The sequence below is a fragment of the Dreissena polymorpha genome, chromosome 11 (assembly GCF_020536995.1).
Source record: "Dreissena polymorpha isolate Duluth1 chromosome 11, UMN_Dpol_1.0, whole genome shotgun sequence".
Taxonomy (NCBI): Eukaryota; Metazoa; Mollusca; class Bivalvia; order Myida; family Dreissenidae; genus Dreissena; species Dreissena polymorpha.
The window spans coordinates 55,655,837-55,678,188 of NC_068365.1; the positions used below are offsets into that span (position 1 = coordinate 55,655,837).

General features: G+C 35.9%; 1 protein-coding gene across 6 annotated transcripts in view; it reads right to left on the bottom strand.

The window, feature by feature from the left end:
* Positions 1-22,228, bottom strand: part of LOC127851145 (cilia- and flagella-associated protein 47-like) — a 68,375-nt gene extending 46,147 nt beyond the window's left edge. For 4 of the 6 annotated variants that reach the window (XM_052384728.1, XM_052384727.1, XM_052384726.1 and 1 more), the window contains exons 1-19: positions 21,970-22,228; positions 20,708-20,862; positions 19,707-19,961; positions 18,999-19,227; positions 18,503-18,669; positions 17,243-17,358; positions 16,117-16,380; positions 15,422-15,580; positions 14,915-15,131; positions 12,381-12,533; positions 11,076-11,179; positions 10,394-10,573; positions 9,887-9,990; positions 9,167-9,279; positions 8,758-8,891; positions 7,330-7,344; positions 4,755-4,996; positions 3,030-3,152; positions 771-980 (exon numbers count right to left, since the gene is read on the bottom strand). In XM_052384728.1, coding sequence (XP_052240688.1) covers positions 771-980; positions 3,030-3,152; positions 4,755-4,996; positions 7,330-7,344; positions 8,758-8,891; positions 9,167-9,279; positions 9,887-9,990; positions 10,394-10,573; positions 11,076-11,179; positions 12,381-12,533; positions 14,915-15,131; positions 15,422-15,580; positions 16,117-16,380; positions 17,243-17,358; positions 18,503-18,669; positions 18,999-19,227; positions 19,707-19,961; positions 20,708-20,862; positions 21,970-22,119 — 3,090 coding nt within the window. In that variant the 5' untranslated portion in view covers positions 22,120-22,228. The remainder of the gene's footprint in view (positions 1-770; positions 981-3,029; positions 3,153-4,754; positions 4,997-7,329; positions 7,345-8,757; positions 8,892-9,166; positions 9,280-9,886; positions 9,991-10,393; positions 10,574-11,075; positions 11,180-12,380; positions 12,534-14,914; positions 15,132-15,421; positions 15,581-16,116; positions 16,381-17,242; positions 17,359-18,502; positions 18,670-18,998; positions 19,228-19,706; positions 19,962-20,707; positions 20,863-21,969) is intronic. The other 2 variants (XM_052384729.1, XM_052384725.1) reach the window with 1 other exon arrangement.
* Between the last annotated feature and the right edge of the window lie 124 nt (positions 22,229-22,352).

Consider the following 22,352-nt stretch of genomic DNA (forward strand, 5'->3'; position numbering starts at 1 on the left):
ACCATGTAAAAAAGTAAATCACATGATTGTCTATAAAATCAAGTAAATCAACTTATACATGGTAACAAAAACAATACCTGTTGCCAATGGAGAGCACATTGCATGTCTTTTATGGAGAACTGCTCAAAACAACAACTTGATAAAAATCAAACCAAAAGAGGAAGTTTTGATTTGACTGTTATACAAAAGAAATTAAAAGTTTATGCTGCACTACTTTTTTTCACCCAATGGTCTGGTCTTATGCTGGCAACTGACAGTTTGTAGTGCATAACAGTGTTATATTTTAATTAGAAAACATCATATTATTATCATATTCTTATGATAGTATTATCGCTGCTTGAGGTATAATGGTACATGGTGTTAACACACCGCATGCAAAAAATTGTAGCAGTTTTTCTTCGAGTAGAATATGTGGGTTAAATAAACATATTTTCAAATTTTTCAAATTCAGAATATCTCTGCGTTTTCCATTTAAAAAACATAGACATTCTGTGAAAACTTGCCGTGTTTGAAACTTGGTTAACAATAATTATTCTGCAAGCACACCATAGGAAGTAGGATGTTTTAATTTGCAAAAAAGGGACATACTTACGATATTTATGATATTTGTGTGTTTATTAATGCCAGAATTTTTTTATGTGACTCATATAACCAATTAAAGGACTGCCTGGATTCGAGGTGGTGAGTTTACATGAAAAAAGCCTTAACCAGTTGCTCATGGTCAATAGCTGAAAGTTTGATTATCGCAACTACAAAAGACGGATATTCACCAGGTCTATGTCAACAGTAGGTGGCTCCACAGTCCCTCCCATACGGAGCTCCAGGTTTTTGCCTCCCTTGATCGCAACCTGGACACGCGTGTCAAACTTTAGGATGGCGTCTGGCGTCAGCTTTACCTGCAGCTCAGCATTACCTCCAACCGGCACCACCCCATGTATGGGACTCACTTGTAGACCCGGGAATGGGTTGGGATCATTCACCTACATATATCACCAGTATTTATATCGTATATTTGAGCTGTGCTCTGGGAAAACGGGGCTTAATGCATGTTTGTAAAGTGTTGTCCCAGATTAACTCGTGCAGTTTGAAGTCAAGGCGAAAAGTGTCATCCCTTATAAGCCTGTGCAGAAAGCACTTAGCGCTCACATTGGGATAGTGATGTGTACTTGTATCCAATAAACCCTACTAAACTGAATTTTATAGGCACAATGTGATAGGATAGACCCCTCTCTAAAAACATGCTCACAAAAGTGAAGGGTGATTGGTCCTATAAACCCTATTAAAAACCTTGTAGCCACTACATAACATGTATTGTAATACAAGTATAGTTGAAAATATATTTGTTTGTTCTTGTCTGTCCTTGTCAAGATCTACACGAGGCTGCCAGTTGGCAACTTTCTCTCAAACTTTAACTCTGGTGCATTCAAAGAATATGAGTCTTCTATGAAATTCATAAATATGAGGAAGAGTCACCATTATAAGAGCGAGCTTAATACTGAACTTGTTTAAAGCTCCAAAAACAAGTTATAGCTACCATACATTAATAACTTAAACCCCCGCACCACTATGTCCGCTATGAATAATGACAAATAAATAGGGAATGTGCGGATCACCCTTGAAGAAAACAAGCATCTTACACATCTACACTTCATGGCGATGACATGTGGTAAGTTTTGATTTATTAAATGGAAAAATGTTGAAGTTCCCTCCACAAAGATTTTGGACAAACTGAACAACAAACAAACAGATCAACCAACTAAATGACTCCAAGACTCCCTTCAAGGGTTCAATTTTGTAAGAGAAACCCCTCAGTTCTAATGTTGTCCACAGTAAGTTCAGTTCTGAACAACTTTTTTTAAGCATCACAGGGGTTCCCACTTGTATTATTTTTCATTCAATGCAATTATATCCACATAAATATTTTCCCAGCCCCGTTATCCCAGAGATGGCACAGGCTAATCTGGGATGGCAGTTTACAAACTTGCATTAAGCCCTGTTTTCCCAAATTGCGACTTATTTATAATGTGCTTCTTAACTGATAGGGCTCTTTCTTCTTGGCCAGGGGTTTAATAAAGCCCCTCCCCTAACGAGATTTTCTTTAAATTCAAGCAATTTCACATTTTTTTTACAAATTTCTTCCTTTTTATTGTTAAATTATTTCCCAAAATGAAAGGCTCTATTTTTATTTAGTAGCTATCTAATTCTTAGATGTCAAGCCTAATACTAAAGAGCAGTGTAGGAATATATCTGTTCTAAATTGGTTACTTAATTTGAACTTAACCTTGTATTAACAATTTTTGAATTATTATTAAACATGACTTATTGGGAACAAAATAAAAATTGCAACCAATCATACTAACCAATGCAAAAGTGTTTTTTTCATGAGGCAATGTCCAATTTTGAAGTCTATGAATGGAGTGCTGAATTCTGACCATGAAACGTATTCACTTATCTTTTAAGGGCACACATACCACTCCATGAATTTATAGAATTTGTTAACTTTGGTATCATTTGATAAATAGGGCATTCTACAATGATATTAAGTAAGTTATGAAAATACAGTTGAGATGTTTCATTTGGTAAACAAAATCTATTGGCTTCAAACAAACACTTAATTTGAAATTTCTATTTAAGTACAACTTAAGAAAGTTTGTGAAACGCAGTCTAAACCTCAGTCTGCATTTTACTAGTATGGACATCAGCCATTAAAAAAAACACAAAAAACTACAAAACCCTCTGCAAAACCCATATGAGGGACTGTGATAATAATTTGTCAACCATATTTTGGCAAATAATAATGAATATAGAGCAAACAATAAAAATGGACAAGATGTGAGGACAGCTGGAGAGACTTGCTCAGAACCAAGATCCATGGAGGAAGCTGGTCGGCATCCTACGTCCCAGACAGGACCACAGACAAAGATCAGATGATATAACAATAACATGTAAAAATAGTATACAAAACATTTGGAATAACGTGCAAGCAGTAACACCTTTTATAATCCAAGACCCTAGTATTGCTTACATACCTGAAAGTATGCGTGGTTATGTCCTGTGTTGGCCAACAGCACAGTGCGGGTCGTGCACAGATTGACAGGCACCTGACCAAACATGATACGCCTCTCCACAAACTGGACATGGGTCGGACCCAGCTGAATAAGGAATAAGGATGAGTCAGGTAAACGAATACCACTACTAGTGGTACTTAGATATATAATTATATATTGTATTTTTCAATTATATTCCTCCTAAAACATATTTTAGCCCCACTCTCTGAAAAAGGGATTTAATCAAATCAGGGACAACACTTTCCAAGTGAAGAGGATTTTTGTTTAGAAGAGAATTTCTTTAAACAACAAGAGATGTGTTTTTCAGAAACACAATGCCCCCTAATGCGCCGCTTTTTTTGTTGACCTTTGACCTTGAAGGATGACCTTGACCTTGACCTTTCACCACTCAAAAAGTGCAGCTCCATGAGATACACATGCATGCCAAATATGAAGTTGCTATGTTCAATATTTAAAAAGTTATTGCAAAACTTTACTGTACATAAAAGTTTTGGGACAGAATTATTTTGACCTTTGACCTTGAAGGATGACCTTGACCTTTCACCACTCAAAATGTGCAGCTCCATGAGATAGGGCTGCAACGGGTACCCGAAATATTCGATGATATCGGATCCAACATAAGATTCGCGGGTACAGATCCACCCCTGGATATTTCGGTTCCGAATTTTTATTTTCATAGTTGTATGTAACCTAGCGCTGTTTTCATGCATTTCCATCGAAATCATGGAGGATTTACACATTACCAATGCAATTCCTAAGGGCAATAAGTAAGTTTTCAATCCTTATTGTCTTTCTGAGTTGTATTAAAAACAACGATAGTGGATCCAGATCATCCAGAAGGGCTGCAATGTTATTCAGGTAAATTTTGCATAATTTCGCGACCTGTCAAATTGTGTTCCAGCATAATGTATTGTCTTGAAAGCATATTTCGTCATATAATTAGTTTAAATGCTATCTTGTGTTGCAAGGAGCCTCAGTGCCTAGTGAGAGAATCTTCGCCACAGAAGGAGACCTCGTTATTGCTCACAGGGCTTGCCTCGACCCGGACAATGTTGATATGTTAATTTTTTGGAAAACAAACATCAAACTGTATGAACAGTGATAAGTGTATGTTAACCAGCAAACTATTAAGTGAATAAGTGTTAAGGTTTCGTTTTATTTTGACATTGCTACAATGTTAAACGAGAAATTTGTTATGTTTTTTGTTAATAAATGTTAAATGTTTTTTAGTCAAATTATACTTCTAAAACATAGATTTCTTTAATTTAGACATCAAATTTTAATTTTCTCTTATCTGAGGGATCCGGATCAGAAAAACTGCAAGAAACCATATTTGGATTCGGATCCGAACAAAATTTTTGGATTCGTTGCAGCCCTACCATGAGATATACATGCATGCTAAATATCAAGTTGCTATGTTTAATATTTCAAAAGTTATTGCAAAACTTTACTGTTTAGTAAAGTTTTGGGACAGAATGACAGACAGAAAGACAGGCCAAAAACAATATATCCCCGATCTATCGATCCGGGGGCATAAAAAGTCTATAAAAGGGGAAAGGGTAGTCCTAAGCCTGAGCAAACTGAACAGGCTAATTTGAGACTAACACTTTACGCATATGCATTAAGCCTAGTTTTTCCAGAACAAGGCTCAAATAATAACAACTGAACAGCCCCCTGTCTACGTACCTCAGCCCGGCACTTGAGTTGCAGTGTGTTCCCGCTGTGGATCATGAGAGAGAAGGAGCCGTCCTCGGGGGCCAGGTACGAGGGGTGCCACACTACCTCGCAGTCCAGGTCCTTAAAGGGGTCCACAACCCCTGTGGCAGGCCGGATGGAGAACGCAGTCCCCTTCTCTCCCAGGTTAGGGGCCCACGTAAACTCTGCCTGGTAGTTCAGCTTGTTGTACAGGGTAATGATGCCACGGAAACCTGCAAGTCAGATATAAATCATGCTGTGGGTAAAGGGGGTTAACCCTTTCAGTGCGGGAACCGAGTTTTGAAGGCCTTTGCAAACAGTTTGGATCCAGATGAGACGCCACAGAACGTGGCGTCTCATCTGGATCCAAACTGTTTGCTATTATGATAGTATTCTTTGAAAAATATCGAAAAAAATGCTTATAATAGAAATTCAGCAGACGACATTTTAGCAGACGACAAATTTCCCAGCATGCAAAGGGTTAAATTCATGTGTGTAAAGTGTCATTCCAGATTAACCTGTTCAGTATGCACAGGCTAATCAGAGGAGACACTTTCCGCTTTTATTGTATTTTTCATTCAAAGGTAGACTCTTCTTAACCCTTTGCATGCTGGGAAATTTGTCATCTGCTAAAATGTCGTCTGCTGAATTTCTAAAATTAGCATTTTCTTCGATTTTTTTTCAAAGAATACTATCAGAATAGCAAACAGTTTGGATCCTGATGAGACACCACGTTTTGTGGCGTCTCATCTGGATCCAAACTGTTTGCAAAGGCCTTCAAAATTCGGTTCCAGCACTGGAAGAGTTAAGGTAGCGCACCTGTAATGGGCACCTATCCAAATCTAATCTAATCTATTATTTTCTTAATCAGCATCTTTTTACTGAACTACATGCACATTTTTAGGTAGTCTTTCCATGCTTTTTATAAAAATATACTGATTTTTTCAAAACCACCCCTACACACTGATTTTGTCCAGTTTATGTGCATCCCTGGGGTATATGAAAGTTCCATAATTCACCCAGATTTCCAAATATAGGCATGCAGATTGTGTACAGATGCAGTAAAGGTGTTTAAAGTTTAAACAAGATGAACAAAGTTTTCTTTTACAGACATTTATTTTGTATACCCGGTAACTTGTTGTCTATGGAAGAGCCCCATGAAATTTAAGAAATTTCAGGCAAGTAGAAATTGGGTTGGTTGAAAACAAAGTGTCATAAAATTCAAAATAGTATCATTTTAGTAATATTTTGAGCTTAGTTTTTATAGATACACTATATACAGCAAAAATACCAAAAAATAGACAGATTTACCGTTTACTTTTTGAAATAAAAATAAAAATGCAACATGCATGGTTCGTATTTTCAGCAGTAAATCACCCAAGTTAGCCATAACATTGTTTTAATTTTAAAAATTGAAGAATGTGCATACAAATTGCTACATATTTAACAATAAACATAGCTTATATGCCATATTAAATCAAATTACGTTAGAAAAGAAATAAAACAAGTCGCAAAAAAGTATACGTCATCGTCAGGATTCGAACCTGCGTGGGAATATCCCAAAAGATTTAGTCTATCGCCTTAACCACTAGGCTACGGCACCTAATATTAGGCTCTTCAACCTTCGAAGAAATCGCGGGAAATCATTAGGGGTGCGCTACCTTAATAAAAATCAAGTTTAGACAAAAAGTGTTGTTCCTGATCAGCCAGTGCTGCACAGGCTTATGTGGGATGACCCTTTACGCACATGCGTTTAACCCTTTTTTCACAGAGCACGGCTAATATGTCCTGAGATTTTAGTGCTCTCTGTTAGAAAAGATGGCTCTAAACAATATCAACCCTTTCCCCTCTCAGAATCAAAATGAAAAATGCTATATGCAAACAGCATGCAACCAGAACAGCCTGCAAGTAACTCGCAGTCTCTTCAGGTTTTATGCTGTTTGTTGATCATCAATATTTGTGGGTTGATAATCAAGCTTTTAAAATTTGAATCAAGTGAGAAAGGTCATAATTCAATTTGAATTTTTTAGGGCCTAGAAACATGTCAAAGTGCATATCTGAGTGGTAAAGGGCTTACATGTTAAAAGTACACAAAATATGCACATATTTGAGTGGTAAAAGGCTAACATGGGATTGATAATTACACAAAATGTGCGCGTATCTGAGTGGTAAAGGGCTTACATGTGTTGACTTCACAAAATGCTCACACAGACACATTATCATTGATATTGACAGATCTGATGTCAAGTCAGGGATTCAATGGCCCCCCTTAACTGTTGTTGCCACTATTTTGCGACATGAAAACTGTTTTATGCAACTTTATCCCGTTCTTATTGAATAAATAACCATTTCATATACTGTATTACATTAATTGTATACAAGTCAAAGTTATATAATGCACAAGAAGAAACTTTTTAAGGCACAATGAACATTATTTTTATATCATAAATAACATTCATTGCACATGAAGAACAACACAAAAAACAAAAATCATCAAAGATCATGCAAACATCAATGCAACATAATGCTGTATAACTGTCTCAAACTTATATAAAAAAAATTGTACCACACAAATGAACGTCTGAAAAAAAGACATATTATACATCTGAACATAAAAGATCTCAATCCCAATTAACACTTTCATATTTAAATAATAACATTTGTCATAGTCTGATTTTGGAATTTTAATATTTTAGGTTGCTTCTGTTTCCAAAACTAAACATCATTCTAATTAGAGGTCTTTGTGAAGGTTTGTCCCAATAACAGTATTAATTTATTGCTCCATATCATACACAGTGACTTTGATCCGATAATTACTCCAATCAAACATTGAAGTCAATTACATTAAAAAAAAAAAATCTGTAACACTTACACACTTCAGAGGTTTCAGTTGTGCACTCTAACCTGTTGTTCTCTTACAGTTATGTTCATAAATCAAAATATTTTACAGACTCTTGTCCGTTTATTTTAGCCGCTTACATTCAGACGTTTGCTTTTGACTTGTTAAAGATTTTTCATATAGGATTTGCAGGCGATTATTTTTTAAATCACCACTTTTGAAAAGTGTTGCCATATTTTAAAATGTCTCGCAATTGGCGACAATGGTTATCAACAGAAAAAACACTGCGATACATATGGATATGCCTTCAGTGTATTTAAGTGTTTGGGGACTTTGAATAAGAATTATTCACAAATGATCAACATGGGGATTGAAACCAAAAAAGAGATTATACTTTACCTATCTCAGAAACTTAAAAGATAGTGGATTAAAATGAAAAGATAATTGATAGAAAATTGAAAGCCAAGTTGCACTCAATTGCCCAACAAAAGATGCTTGCAGAACATGCATGCCCCACCTTCCCTCCCACTAACTTGCACCAATGAACATGTGCATTGTAATAAAAATGCACTTTTTCAAAGAGATGAAGGGGAGGGGACATAATTAAGCATGAAGAGACAAGTCAATCACCCACATGAGCCTTGTTCTGATTAAACTAGGCTTAATGTATGTGCGTAAAGTGTTGTTCCAGATTAGCCTGTGTAACACCCACATGCTAATCTGGGAGGACACTTTCCGCCTAGACTGGTTTATCCTTTAGAAGAAAACAAACAAGAGCTGTGTTTGTGATGCCCCCTTACTACGCCGCTTTGAAGCCATATATTTTACCTTTGACCTTGAAGGATTACCTTGACCTTGCACCACTCAAAATGTGCAGCTCCATGAGATACACATGCATGCCAAATATCAAGTTGCTATCTTCAATATTTCAAAAGTTATGACCAAGGTTAAGTATTTGGACTCACACATACAATGACAGACAGACAGGCCAAAAACAATATACCCCCGATCATTCGATCCAGGGGCATAACAATTCCATAATGGCGGAAAGTGTTGTCCTTGATTAGCCTGTGGGGGCTTCACAGGCTAATCTGAAATGACAATTTACGCACATGAATTAAGCCCAATTATCCCAGATTGAGGATTACATAATACCTGCATCAGAAGGCAATCCAAAGGAAGGTTTCAGCACAAGCTCCTCTGTGGACAGTTCAAGGGCTACAGGCACCACCTCCGCCAGTACAGTCACATGGTGCTTGTGGAAGTTATTAACAGTGTAGGACACTGACCTGGAAATTATTTCAATTCCCAAAATGAAGTGATTGTAAAGGAATATGCGCAACTATATTTTCTGATTGTTCAGGTATTTTTTTCTGTGTTGTTAAGAAGTTGTTTTAAAATAGTAATTGTCCTTTTTTGTTTAAACAAAGTTGAGCACGTATATCTTGGTAAAATATGAAATACAAAACCAGTATTTTAAAAAGCTGCAAGAAACCAAAACATTAATAATTTATTTATTTTTCTAAAATATAAATGTGCACTGTTGAGTCATGCACCCTCTCACCTTTGGAACTTCTGTTTCTGGTTGGACTCAAAGATGATGGGGATGAAGGCCTTAGACTTGGGGGGCACCACCTGAGAGAGGGGGCTGCTCTGGCGCAGCTCCCGGCAGTCAATCTGCAACATAACATGCATTAGCAAGGTGTTTTTTTTTCTTCTTAAGCAGAGCCTCTGTCAAAGTGAATTTCTTTAACATTTTACCGTTCTCCCCATTTTTTTAATATAACTAGGACAATCTTTTCCCCTTCCTCAGTTTTGTAGATTGATTATACCTATAAAAGAAGGCTATGCCTTTCCCTCTATCAATAATAAAACTCTTACACAGTATCAGGGGTTTTGTTAAATTAAGTAGGGGGATGATTTCCCAAATAAGCAGTGAAATTGTAATATTTTTTAAGCCAAGCTAGAATTGAAGTGGACATTATTTAATATTGAAATAGCAGGGCAACATACATGCCTTTCGGGTCCTAATGATAGCCCTGGTAGCGTTTCTTATGGAAAAACTTGTTTAACATTTAACACTTCATTGTTAATGGCAAATACACCAAACTTTAAGCAAAGGTGTGTTTTATAGGTGATCAACAATAAATCTCTTCTAAACCATTATTCATGGTATTGTATCAATTTCTCCAATAGATTGGATAAACATTAATATATTATATCAATATTTCACCAATGCACAACACTGACAATCAAACATCAAGTAAACCAGTGTGTCACCTACCTCGGCCACTACAAGCACATTCTGGTCCAAGTTGTTCACAATCTCCAGGTTCTTGGTGGTTATCGAGCGCAGACACACCTGGCCAAAGTCCAGGATTGAGGGGCCTAGTTGATAAAAATAATGTCAATAATAAATAATATGCAATATAGAAAATACTAGGTGAGAGTTGAATACAGATAAGTGTATTAGGTGATGACGAGAGAACCTAAACTAATAGCCTTGCTAAACATACACAGGCGTCCAGTAGGTGTAGTTTTTATTGCTTTTAGTAGTTTTTTTTAAACTTAAGGTTAAATATATAATATATACAACCAGAAATAAGAATGTTGTCTTAAATTCTTTAAATTCTGATACAATAATTTGTGGACTTCTGATTTTGGAAAAAAAGAAGAGAAATTGGCATCAGTCATTTTCCAATGCGTTTGTATTAAACTTGTGGGTAAATCAAGCCCTGAAAAAAAAAGATGTGCAGTGAATACTAATGATTTCACAGAACCAACTGCCTACCAATGACGACTTGGTGCTGCTCCTGTGGAGTGAGGAACTTCCCGCAGTCTATCTTCTCCTGTGGCGTGGTGGGCACAGCGTTGAGGCCGTCTCGCACACGCTTGCTGGTCACATGACCCATGCTAGCAGACAGCGTCTTGCTGCTGAGCAGCTTGTAGTCCGCATTTGGAGGCGTAGGGGCTGAAAGAATGCATGTGCGACAAGTGTCATCCCAGATTAGCCTGTGCAGTCCACATAGGTTAATCATGGACAACACACCGCTTGTATGCTATTTTTCATTTAAAGGAAGTCTTTTCTTAGCAATATTCCAGTTTATGAAAAAGAAAAGAAATTGCGACCCTGATAAGCCTGTTCAACTGGTACAGGCAGATTTGGGACCACACTTTGCACACATGCATATAGCCCAGTTTTTCCTAAACGAGTTTCATATGTACTTCCACAATATATAAGTTATAATAACACACATGTTCATCCTTAAAATGATTTTTCCTACAAAGTATTTCAACAGATGACTTCTCATGGAATATTCATGACAAATTCTATCAATTTACTCACAGGAATTTCAGAGATTTGTTTAAAATGAACATTGATGACTATCACAAGCGGCCAAAAAGATAATGAAAGGTGAGCAATATAAGCTATTTAAACCCTGACTAATGCAAGGTCAGAGTTGGCTACATACGTCTTGGATCTGGCTGGATTTCTTCCAGGAGCAGTTTCTTGGGTCGGATGCCCTTGGCAGGTTTGATGCCGATGTCCATCTCTGTGTTAGTCTCATTGAACTCACTGCAATCACAAAACCAGCATGGATGAATCATGGATATTATTTAATGACAAGAGCTGTTCCAAGACAGCGTGCTGGGCTATTCTTCCCCTTTGATAGTATAATGAACATTTAGTTTTATTATATAAGTTTTGCAAATACGGTCTGAACATAAGATGCATTCTCACAAAATTATAACACAATACAGTGTTTTTTTTCACTTATAGGGGAATGGTGGCGGGCCCGTCCAAAGGGGAAAAAAATGCGTCATTTTTTAGGAAAAGGGGAAAATTAAAAATTCACTTGTTTATATGTAATGATATTTATGATATTAATACACATGTTTGTATGAATATAATATTCACAGCCGAATGTCTTTGTCCGTTTTCTTAAAATTAAAATATATATCAATGATTTTTCGACATTAGTTTCAGACAGTTCAGCCTTCATGCACAGTCTCAGTTTTCTTAGCCATTTTGAGTCTAATTGGGATCTTTTAAATCGATAAAATGGCAAATTTGAGCATTTTTTATCAATAAAATGGACCAAATTGGAATGATTTTATCAACAAATATTGACACAATATAGATACATCAGGCTTTTTCCTGGCCATTATGGGAGAAAATGCAATTTTATGTGAAAAGTCCACTGATTTGGGAAAAACTATTTAATATAACTCTTTATAACTAATTCAAAATAATATAAATCATAGTTATATACTTTGTTAGTTGTTTATGAAATAAATTTGAGATATATTTATCATGATTATGAGACAGTTCTTAAAAAAAAAAAAAAAAAATCTGGAGGGGATTTTTTTTACAAAATGGGGGAAAAATATATACTCTTTTTTGAGGAGAATGGGGCCGAATATCGGCCCCGAAATTAAAATAAAAAAGCACTGCAATAGCTCTATCAAAACTTGAGTTCTTGAGCAGAAACAATTTTTTTATTTTAAGTAACAATTACCTAGACCCCTGGGTCTTTTGCCATATGCAGCCAGCATATAGTAGCTCCAGACCACCTGCGCATTCATGCAATCTTGTCAGGAGCTACATTGTTTACTATAAATCATGCAAGGTTTCGTGGTCCCATTACTGGGAAGGGTAGCTCCTGACCAGACTGCACGTATTCCCAAGCTGGTCTGCAGTAGGGTGCAGTATGCAGCATAAGACCCAATTTTGCATGATACGGCTCATATTATCACGACAGCATGATTATACATACATGGCCTTCTTCTTGTTGAGTCGTCGTTCCTTCATCTCCCGTATGAGCTGCATGTAGCTGTCCCGATGCTTCCATTTTTTCACCTCCTCATCGTCAATGTGGGCGTAGTCAGGGTCCACATACGTGTGACGCTTTGTACGCGTGAATATCGTCCTGCAAAAACTCGCATAATGTGCAGGGACTTACATGAATAAATATTGTCCTGCAAACACATGCCTATGTCTGTTTGATTAAAATCTAGTGAACTAAATTAAATTTATAATTAAGTCAAAATGTGTTTTTTAAGTGCATTTTTTTAACAGGACCTAAAAAGCTCCATAACAATATTACTGAGTAAATTAGTAGTTTTTTAGGTAGAGTCGTGTTAGCTGTTGTGATGTGTGTTTTTTGTGTGAAAAGTTTGCAGATTTTGTCCTTACTATGGCTGCTACATAGAGAATAACAGGTTACTGCCTGATCTTTATGTAATATATCAGGCAAGGCTTAGAATAATATAACGGCGAGGCTTGCCAAGCGGTTATTTTATTCGTGCCGAGCCTGATATATTACAAAAAGATCAGGCAGTAACCTGTTTTTCTGTTTATCATGCCTCTACGTCCCCGATTTTAAAGAAATAATGAAAAAATCGCTATAAAACTGCAGTTTTAGCGGAGAGCATATGACTTTTGTCGTTTGACTTGTTAATAATGACGTCATGAGCATGCGCGCTTAATATTTGTAAAAAATGTTTTTTGCTGTTTGTGTTGTATTTTGTGTTTAAAATATATTACATCTTGGTATCAAATTGCTTGTTTTGTTGAACCTGATTCTATTTTACTAAAAATGATTACTTTATAATTGATTCCGAGTAATATGACCATCCTTCACACATGACTGATATAAGATGTGCGGTGGTATGATAAATTGTGATATAAATACTTACGCTGAGAAAACCTAAATCTTTCCAATTCAAACACACAAACCTGCCCAATAGCAGCCCAATACCATGTTTCATATTACCAAAACACATAATTTACACACACTGCAATGCTACTGGAACTTCTATGATATTCCATATGCATATGCTAGATTAAAAATTTCAAACATTTTAAATAGGATTCATCATCAACATTTGTTAACTAGACCTAGACATATGTGTGTGTCTGCAGGTTATCCCACAACTTAGTATATATCAAAAGAAACTATGCCAAAGTACGCATGTTGTCAAGGTAATTACTATTCAGATAACCCTAACAGTTAAACTTATATGCTAAATTGTCCCTTAAATTATTTTTTTTTTGCAAAAAAAAAAGATTAATAGTTTTTTGATTTTGGAAAAAACACCAAAATACCCAGGGGAACAAGTTAACATGCTGAATTTTTTGTTTGGTGAGTTTCATCCCACTTGCATAAATATTTCACTAGTTAGATGCAACAAATATCCAAAAAGATTTGTACAGCTAAAAAAGGACCATAATTCTGCTGATGTCAGATAAAAAGAAAAAAAAATACCAAGCTAAAGATGACTTTGCATTTAACACGCTATCAAAAAACTTCATTAAGTGCAAAGACTTTCCTTTCTCCAGTGCAACAAATGCTGAAAGCGATGTCCACTGCAAAGAATTGCACATATGATCCCACAAAACATGTGCATGTTTACCCGTGGGATGGCATCAGCTCGGATGTGTTTCCACCGACATGTTTGTGTTTGTTAAGAAGTTTTACCAGGCAACATGGACACTTCAGCTGAGTGAGTTTTACATTGTCCGACCACACAAAATCTTTGTAGCTGTAGTAAGCAATTTTCTTAATTGAAAATACTTTAACCATTTGCAAATTGCACGTTTTTTCAACTTTGTCCAAGTCATAGACATTTTGTTTAGTCAATGAATTGTTTACACCAAAAATGCAAAACTGTCTCAAGGTGCATACATTATGAAACACACAATGAATTAAAATTTCTTGCCCAATTATTGATTTCACAATTGGCTTTGACAATGGATTGATTTGGAAATTAATGTAAAGGCTGCCGAAGACAAAACAAACACTGCCTTAGCTAGCTTATACTTACTCATATCTGTCACAAAACCTTACGCAACATCCTCAAAGTGAAACTAAAATTATTTGATGTGTCAATTCTTCCTTTTAAATAGTCACTTATTAACAATTGTATGACTCTTAACTTTCCTTATTAAGAGAGTTTTTATTTATTTAACTTTGTCAAAACCAATACAATTATTTATTATCTGGCAGCGATTTCTAAAAACAACTTTAACATTTGTTTTCAAAATAACTCACAACAGTCTGTTATTTCATTGGAAAGTACGAGTATATAAAAATTATTTATGTTATACAAAATAGTATTAATCATGTGAATTCCAGGTAATACTTTTATATATAGCTTATTATATTGTGACAATCTCATATGTTCGCAAACTGGACAAAAGTAGTCTAAAGGTAATCCTGATAAAACATACTTAAAAATATACTTGAGAATTGTTGCAGATGATAAAACATACTTAAAATATTTCAAGAACTGCTGTGAATTGTCTTACTTGTACGACTCGTGCCTATCGCTAGGCCTGATGCTATGGGCACGATCATTGGGGAACGCCACCTTGGATGTAAGATCGTCCTCGTTGACAGAGGAGGCCAGGCGGTGCAGCTTGGTGGCCTTCCCGCCTGCCACGGCGTTGCGGGGCTTGTCCTTGAGAGACGCGAAGGTCGTGTCCACAAACATGCCCACCTCATTACTGATATACGGGGTCAGGCCTAGAATACAATCATGAACAACTGGATTTTTTGACATAATTTTGCTTATGCAAATTATGCATAATATGCTCTTTTTATAAACAGGTGTATAAATAAGTAATACATAGTTTGAACAAATACATACCACCAATGATGCATATTTGTTTTTTCAATTTTATACATTGAAAAGATGAGTAACTTCGAAACATAAACTCAGGGGTATAAAATGACTATTTCATGAATATTCTTTTCTCATAGGTCTAATGATTTGTCAATCAATACAGCCGCCAGAATCACACTCTGTTGTGTACCTGGGTTATATTTGGGCTGTCTGTGCTTGGTGATAGGGTCACTGCGCCCCAGGAAGTGTATCGGCAGGGTGTGGATGATCTGCAGGTGGGCGAGGGTTGGGTTGCGATTGTCAGCCACGTGACCAATCACATCTATCAGCTGCTGAGGCTTGAAGAATCCTGCAAGAAGACAAACGTCAGTAAGAATTATATGTATGTGTTGGTTAACAGAAGATCCCGTTTAGGCAGAAAGTGTCATCCCTTATTAACCTGTGCGGACTGCACAGGCTAATCTGGTACAACACTTTACCTACAGGCCAAGTCTTCCCAGAGCAAGGCTCAGAAGATGTCATTTTAGACATTCTGGTCTTAAATGTGAGCAAGACAAACAGAATATTAGCTGAGTGTAGAATACACACAAGTTTATTTGGTAAAGCTAAGAAAATTAGATTCATAAGGCTTGGCAAGTTTTCAAATGTTCATGTCAAGCAAGTAAACTTATAACACTTAAGTGGAATTCTATTCATCACATCTTTTTTTTTTCTTCTTTATTTTGAAACCAAACATAAGAAACGGAAAGAAAACAAACAATCCACAAAAACACCAAATGACCTTTAAATCATTAATACACTCATGTTTCAAGTCTTTTTGTAATTTAATTTTAACAAGGTGCCTTACAAAAAAGATACACAGTTTAAAAATAGACTCTTAATTACCAGCTTGGTTAGGTGCGAAGGAGAAGATGACATCTTGTGTTGCAAGTGGCTGAATCTTGCCATTCGGTGGATGAGCAATAAAGTGAGCAATCCGTCGGAACTGGTACGTTACTGGCAGCACGTCGGAGCTGTTCTTCAGAGTGCAGAGTATGTCCGCATGTTCCCCCACTGGGACCTCCCCAAAGTCGTACTTGGTTGCCGGGGAGATGTCAAGAAGAACGGGCAGGGCGGTACCTGTCAGCGCTACCTCGATACTCTTGTCTTCTGAAATGGGAAGGGTTATGGCATGAACATTCCGTCTGGCATTCAGTTTTAAGTTCTTTTTCTAAAAAAATCAATTAAGTCAATGGGCATCATTTTTTTGTAGAACTTGAAGTGTATAACAGACGCAAATGGGTCCCCAACTTAGGTATAGACACAGAAAAATCCACTATATGTTCCACAATTGACAAAAAGACAAATGGCCAAAGTTCTGCCAAAACTAGCCGCAGCCAAAATTCTTTTCTTTGCAAATCATCTACACATTAAGGTCACTCAGCAATCAAAGTTTTAGCAAAACCTGTCAAGCAGTTGAAAAGGAAATAAAAATAATAATAATAATAATAAGATACATATTCCATAAAGGAAAAACAAAGCACCATAATTCTGACAAAACTTGTGCAACTTTAATTCCTTTCTTGGCAATCATCTACACATAAGGTCAGTCAACTGCTTCAGAAGTTAAAGTTGAGTTGAACACAAACTTTTGGAAATATAGTAGAAAAAAAGACAAATGGCAAACATCTTGTAAAAAATGTGGAAGACGAAATTTCTTTCTTTACAATATTCTACACATTAACCTGTGAAAGTTTTAACCAGATCCACCCAGTAGTTAAACAGAAGTTGAAGACACAAGCTTCAGAAAGTATGTACAGATGTACAATCATACAGACTTACAAGTGCAATACTTAATCAGTGGAGGAATAACGTTTTAAGTAAAAATGCTTGAAACATGTGAACTTTCTTTATAAAAAAATAATAAACAAAGAAGGTGTTTTGTTCTTGAATTTCATTGTCATCATAATAATCATATTGACATTTTATTGACAAAACAGGATTGTTCCAGCTGACATGCTGTCTGCCTCACCTGACATGCCGTCTGCCTCACTGGAGCCAATGATCTGCAGTTTCAGAAAGAGAGCAAAGTCCTTCCTGGGCGGTGGACCCTCCTTGTTCTTAAAACCTGCCTTGGATGCATTCCACCTGTGACAGGGAAAGGACTTCCTTCAGCAATTCAAGAGATTTTACATGTTCATCAGTATTTGTCCATAAATAATTGACGATTGACAAGTGGTTAAGAATTAATTAAATACACAAGGGTTTAATCAAAGCAGTTGTTCCTTGACGTCAATCATTCAACAATAATGTGTTTATTTAATTATTAATTTGATGTTGTATGGTAACTGTTTTATTCTAAACACACACATCAAACCATGAGGATGTTATATTAATCTACTTTACTTACTAAACAAGAGATGTGTTTGTCAGAAACACAATGCCCCTTACTGCGCTGCTTTGAATTAAAAAAAATTGTTGTTGATTATATCCTTTAAAAAAATATTACTTCCTTTGTGAAAATGATCTGTACCTGCCAAATGATATAAAATAGAAATTATCTCCCTTTAAAGCTTGTTACTTCCCTTGGATTTTGTTTTTTGACCTTTGACCTTGAAGGATGACCTTGACCTTTCACCACTCAAAATGTGCAGCTCCATGAGATACACATGCATGCCAAATATCAAGTTGCTATCTTTAATATTGCAAAAGTTATGGCCAATGTTAAAGCTTTCGGACGGACGCACAGACGGACTGACAGTTCAACTGCTATATGCCACCCTACCGGGGGTATAAAAAGCTGCCTATTTACTTACAAACAAAGATAATTTGAGAATAATATTGATGCTACCATTATAACATACTCTGCAATTACCAAGCAAACAGTTATTTTACTATTTCATATCAATATATTTTTACTGCTAAATTTAACAAAGATAATTGAGCTTTTTTTCTCAAGAAAAATACTGGTACTTGTGTCATGTGAAAATATTAGATGAGATACAGGATATGAAGATATACATACTATATACTATAATATTTATTCACAACTGTTACTCTAGGACTGATTAATTTTTATTTCGTATTCATTTTTATACACAAAACACATGAATAGAAACTGTTTATATGAAATATAGTTCACTTGTTTATTAATATGTATTTACTACATAAACTTCTTTACCAGCAAAAATGTGAAATAGAACTTGCATAATTGACACTGGTGGCAAATTGTGTATACATTCAAAATTTGTTTGCAAAAACAAAAACAACATTTTATCAGAATTCAAACTACCTGGGACTAAACCGGAAGAAAACAGGTATCCTCTCATAGGGCTGTAGAATTCCTTGATTGGGGATTGCAGTGACAAGGGAGGTAATGTCATTGGTCTCTCCCGGCACCTGAGTTGTGTCCCCTTGATCAGCCAGTGCAGCCAGAGTGTTCTTTGTCAGGTCAATACCCTTTAGAGTAAAAAAGGGATTTTATTTATTACATATTATAGTGTTTTTTTTATGTTCAGAACTTAATTGCAATGTTCCAATTTAACATTATTTATAGAGATTAAATAATTAAACCTGTATATTCAGAGTTGCAATATTTATTGAATGTCATCAATTATGCCCTACCATCTGATTAAGCATTGTTTCTTCTATGTTCTAAAATTAAATCTGTTTTGAATACTGTTTCATCATTAAATACACATTACATTTTCAAAACAATTGTGTAGTCACAATAGTCACATGCATAAACCTGATACACTAAAAAAACTATGAACAAAACTACACCATACCATTTCTTGGGCAATAGCATCTTCATCCAGAATGGCTACAAAGTTGACCGGTTCCGGCCCGTTGTTACAGAGTACAGCACACTCGGTCTTGTCAGAGCCATAGTACGTGTGGCCGAACTGTATGCAGCTGATTGGTTCCTCACTCTCAAGGGAGAGCACCTGCAGAGCTTGCTTCACAAGGTTTGCACGCACATGGATCACCTTGGAGCCTTCACCTTCCAGCTTCACTCTGGGGTTAAAGATTATACTAGGTGTATATATAAACACAGGGAAAAGTAACCACTTTGTAAAATATACTATTTCTTAACTTAATTAATGAAAAGTACATAACATTAAAAATGTGTCTCTTCCATATGTATATAAAATGTATAATGAGGCAAAGCCTAGAATGATATCTCAAATGTTGAATGAGGAGCTCTTTTATTAGCTGAAACCATTGAAGTTTGTCCATGAGAAAACACTTGACTTACAAAAAGACTCTAGTAATATTAAATAAATTAAGTTTAATCTAAGCAAATTATTGAACCCATTCCTGAAATGTACAGTCATATTTGATCAATGATGAATTCCAACATTATGAAATGTAACGACCGTAATGAGATAACTAATTTACAACTGCACAGATATTGACATGAAATATTGGGTTCTTGTTTTAGTTGAACATATAACTGTGGGCACCAAACATTATAATAGATTTCTTCTACTAACTTCACAATTTCTTCAATCTTTCCTGGTTGTTTTGTCACAAACTCCACTTTAATGAGCTGCACACTTTTGGGTGGGACAGTCCCACTTGTTGGCATGATGGCTATTGGCTGATTTCCAGCATACTTGATCTTGAACTCTCCCGATTTGGAGCCATGGTTCACAAGACTTATCTCCCTTGCAATAGTTTTACTGTTAGCTACAACATTGCCAAAATCAACTGTCTGTTCAATTTCTAGCATTGGTTTTGTAGGGTACCTGAAAAAAAAGAGAACCTGAATTGAGTCAAGCATTATTTTCTCATTTTTTTCCACAACAATAATTGATATCTTTTAGTTTAATTCAATAAAGATGAAACTACGATAACAGTTATTTTAAATTGTTCATCCACAAAAGTCCTAATCCATGAGAAACGGACAAGATCTGCACTTCCCTTAATTATTACTGACTGAAACCCTGGTTTGATGGCAACTTGATAAAATTAAAGGGATTTTTTCATGTTTTGGGAAATTGACAAAATTGAAAAAAATTGTTTCAGATTCGCATATGTTCAATGTAGTAATGATATTTGCGAGGAAACCGTAATACTGCACATTTTCTATGCTCTAAAATATCCATTACACGCATCTTTTTATAAAGCCTTACAAACGCAAAACAATTGAATAACTTAGAGAGTTCTGTTGTTATCATTATATGTGGTGACACAAAGAGGATTGCTTATATAAAGTATACAATACAACATTCACTGTAAGTGCTCGGACAGCCGAGTGGTTTAAGTGCTAGACTTTTACTCAAAGGGTCAGTGGTTTGAGCCCAGTTGCTTTTTTAACTGAAGCCATCTAGTTCCAATATTTACATATATCAATATAAAGCATTGAAGGACAAACTTCAATACATGCCAAAAATCTGTTAAAATGACCCTTTAAGATAACAAGTCGGTATTTAAACAGAGGGCTGATGACTGCTGCCAATACTCCAGCACATAAGATGCTATCATTACTTACGCTATGATGGGGATTTCCACCACCTCTCCGTCCACAGTCACCACGACTCTGTCCTTGAACTCACCATCCTCAGTGTTTGTATACTCAATAATTGCAGGCACGCATAATCCAGGGGCCACTGGCTTGTCTGGATTTTTTACTTTGAGTTTGAATTTCTGTAAAACCAACAATAAAAAGATTGTCAAACTGAGTTTTCAGTTAGATCATATTTATTTCAATGTGAGCAATTGTATACTAAAGACTTGAAAGCCTGGTAAAAAAGCGCCACGTGTAGGGCTACAGTGATATCTTTGCTGAATTTGGGATATGCCTATATGACAAAAAATTATGATTTTTCTTTAAAATCACATAAATATTTCAGAAAATGCCCAATAAAAAGAAAAAAACATTGCTGTTAATTTGATTGTGAGAACGAACTTAAGTAGCACTTGTATTACAAAGTTGCAGTTTAACATTGTGTTTTCTACACAGGGCCCTCACACTACTTTGGGGGAAGGGGTCCGCAGCCCTTAGGAGGGGGAATTTTCGCGGCGTTTCCCTTTTTGAGGGAATTTTTTACTTACTCTCTCATTATTTCATTTGTACATGTTTGCACTATATTCATTGCATTTTTCATAATTTAGTATGTTTGAAAAGATTAAATTGAAATAGAATTGAGATATAATAATCATGAGACACATCTTTCTATTGAAAAAAAAAAAAAAAAAAAAATCTTTTTTTTTTTTTTTTTAGGGGAATTTTTCCCCCCAAAAGGGGAAAAAAGTATACTTTTCAGGTGGGGGACTGCCGCCGAAATTCAGCAGCAGATTTGATAGATTGAGGGCCCTGCTACATGTCCTGGCTTATAACATTATTTTTGCCAATCTAATAGTCAAAGGCTGCAAAAACAACAACAACACAAAAAATGGGCTATCAGCTTCTGAAACCCTAGCACGGTGGTCTATTAATCTATTTATTAACATCAAATAAGGTTGCATACATTTATTTTAATGGTGTGTATAAATGCTGCATTGGGCATTTCCTTAAGTGATGGTCCACGATCTGTTAAATGAGTAAAAAACTATGTTACGTATTGCTATGGACATGGGTCACAATTTTATGTGACATTTAGTTGTGCCTTTTGAATCATGGTCATACTACTACTACCCCCCCCCCCCCCCCCCCCCCCAAATAAAAAAGCTCATGCATATCACCAGCATATATATTACACCAAATAAATTTGACTTCATAGCATGTTGAAGGGTAAGCTATTTCGTATTTACCTTTGTTTTTGGCGCATAATATCTTATGCTTTTACTCGATTTACTGATATTGTACACAGTCACATTCAACTGTTCGACACTATCCAGGGTTGTATCGTGAAATGCAACATTCGCGGGGCTAATACGGATCCCTGCAACGTCTCTATCCATGTTTAAAGGTTTTAATTATTCAAATCATGAAAACACTTCAAGTCAAATCCATTCCATTTCTCAAATTAAAACCAATCCTCCATATTGTTTGGATTGTGTTGCTCGGAGTCCAGCTAGCACATTGTTTTAAATCCGACTTTTCGAATTTTTATAACAGCGATCGATTATTACTCTTACAATTAAATATGCCGATAACGAATTAGATTATTGGATAAAGAAATTATTTTGGTTGT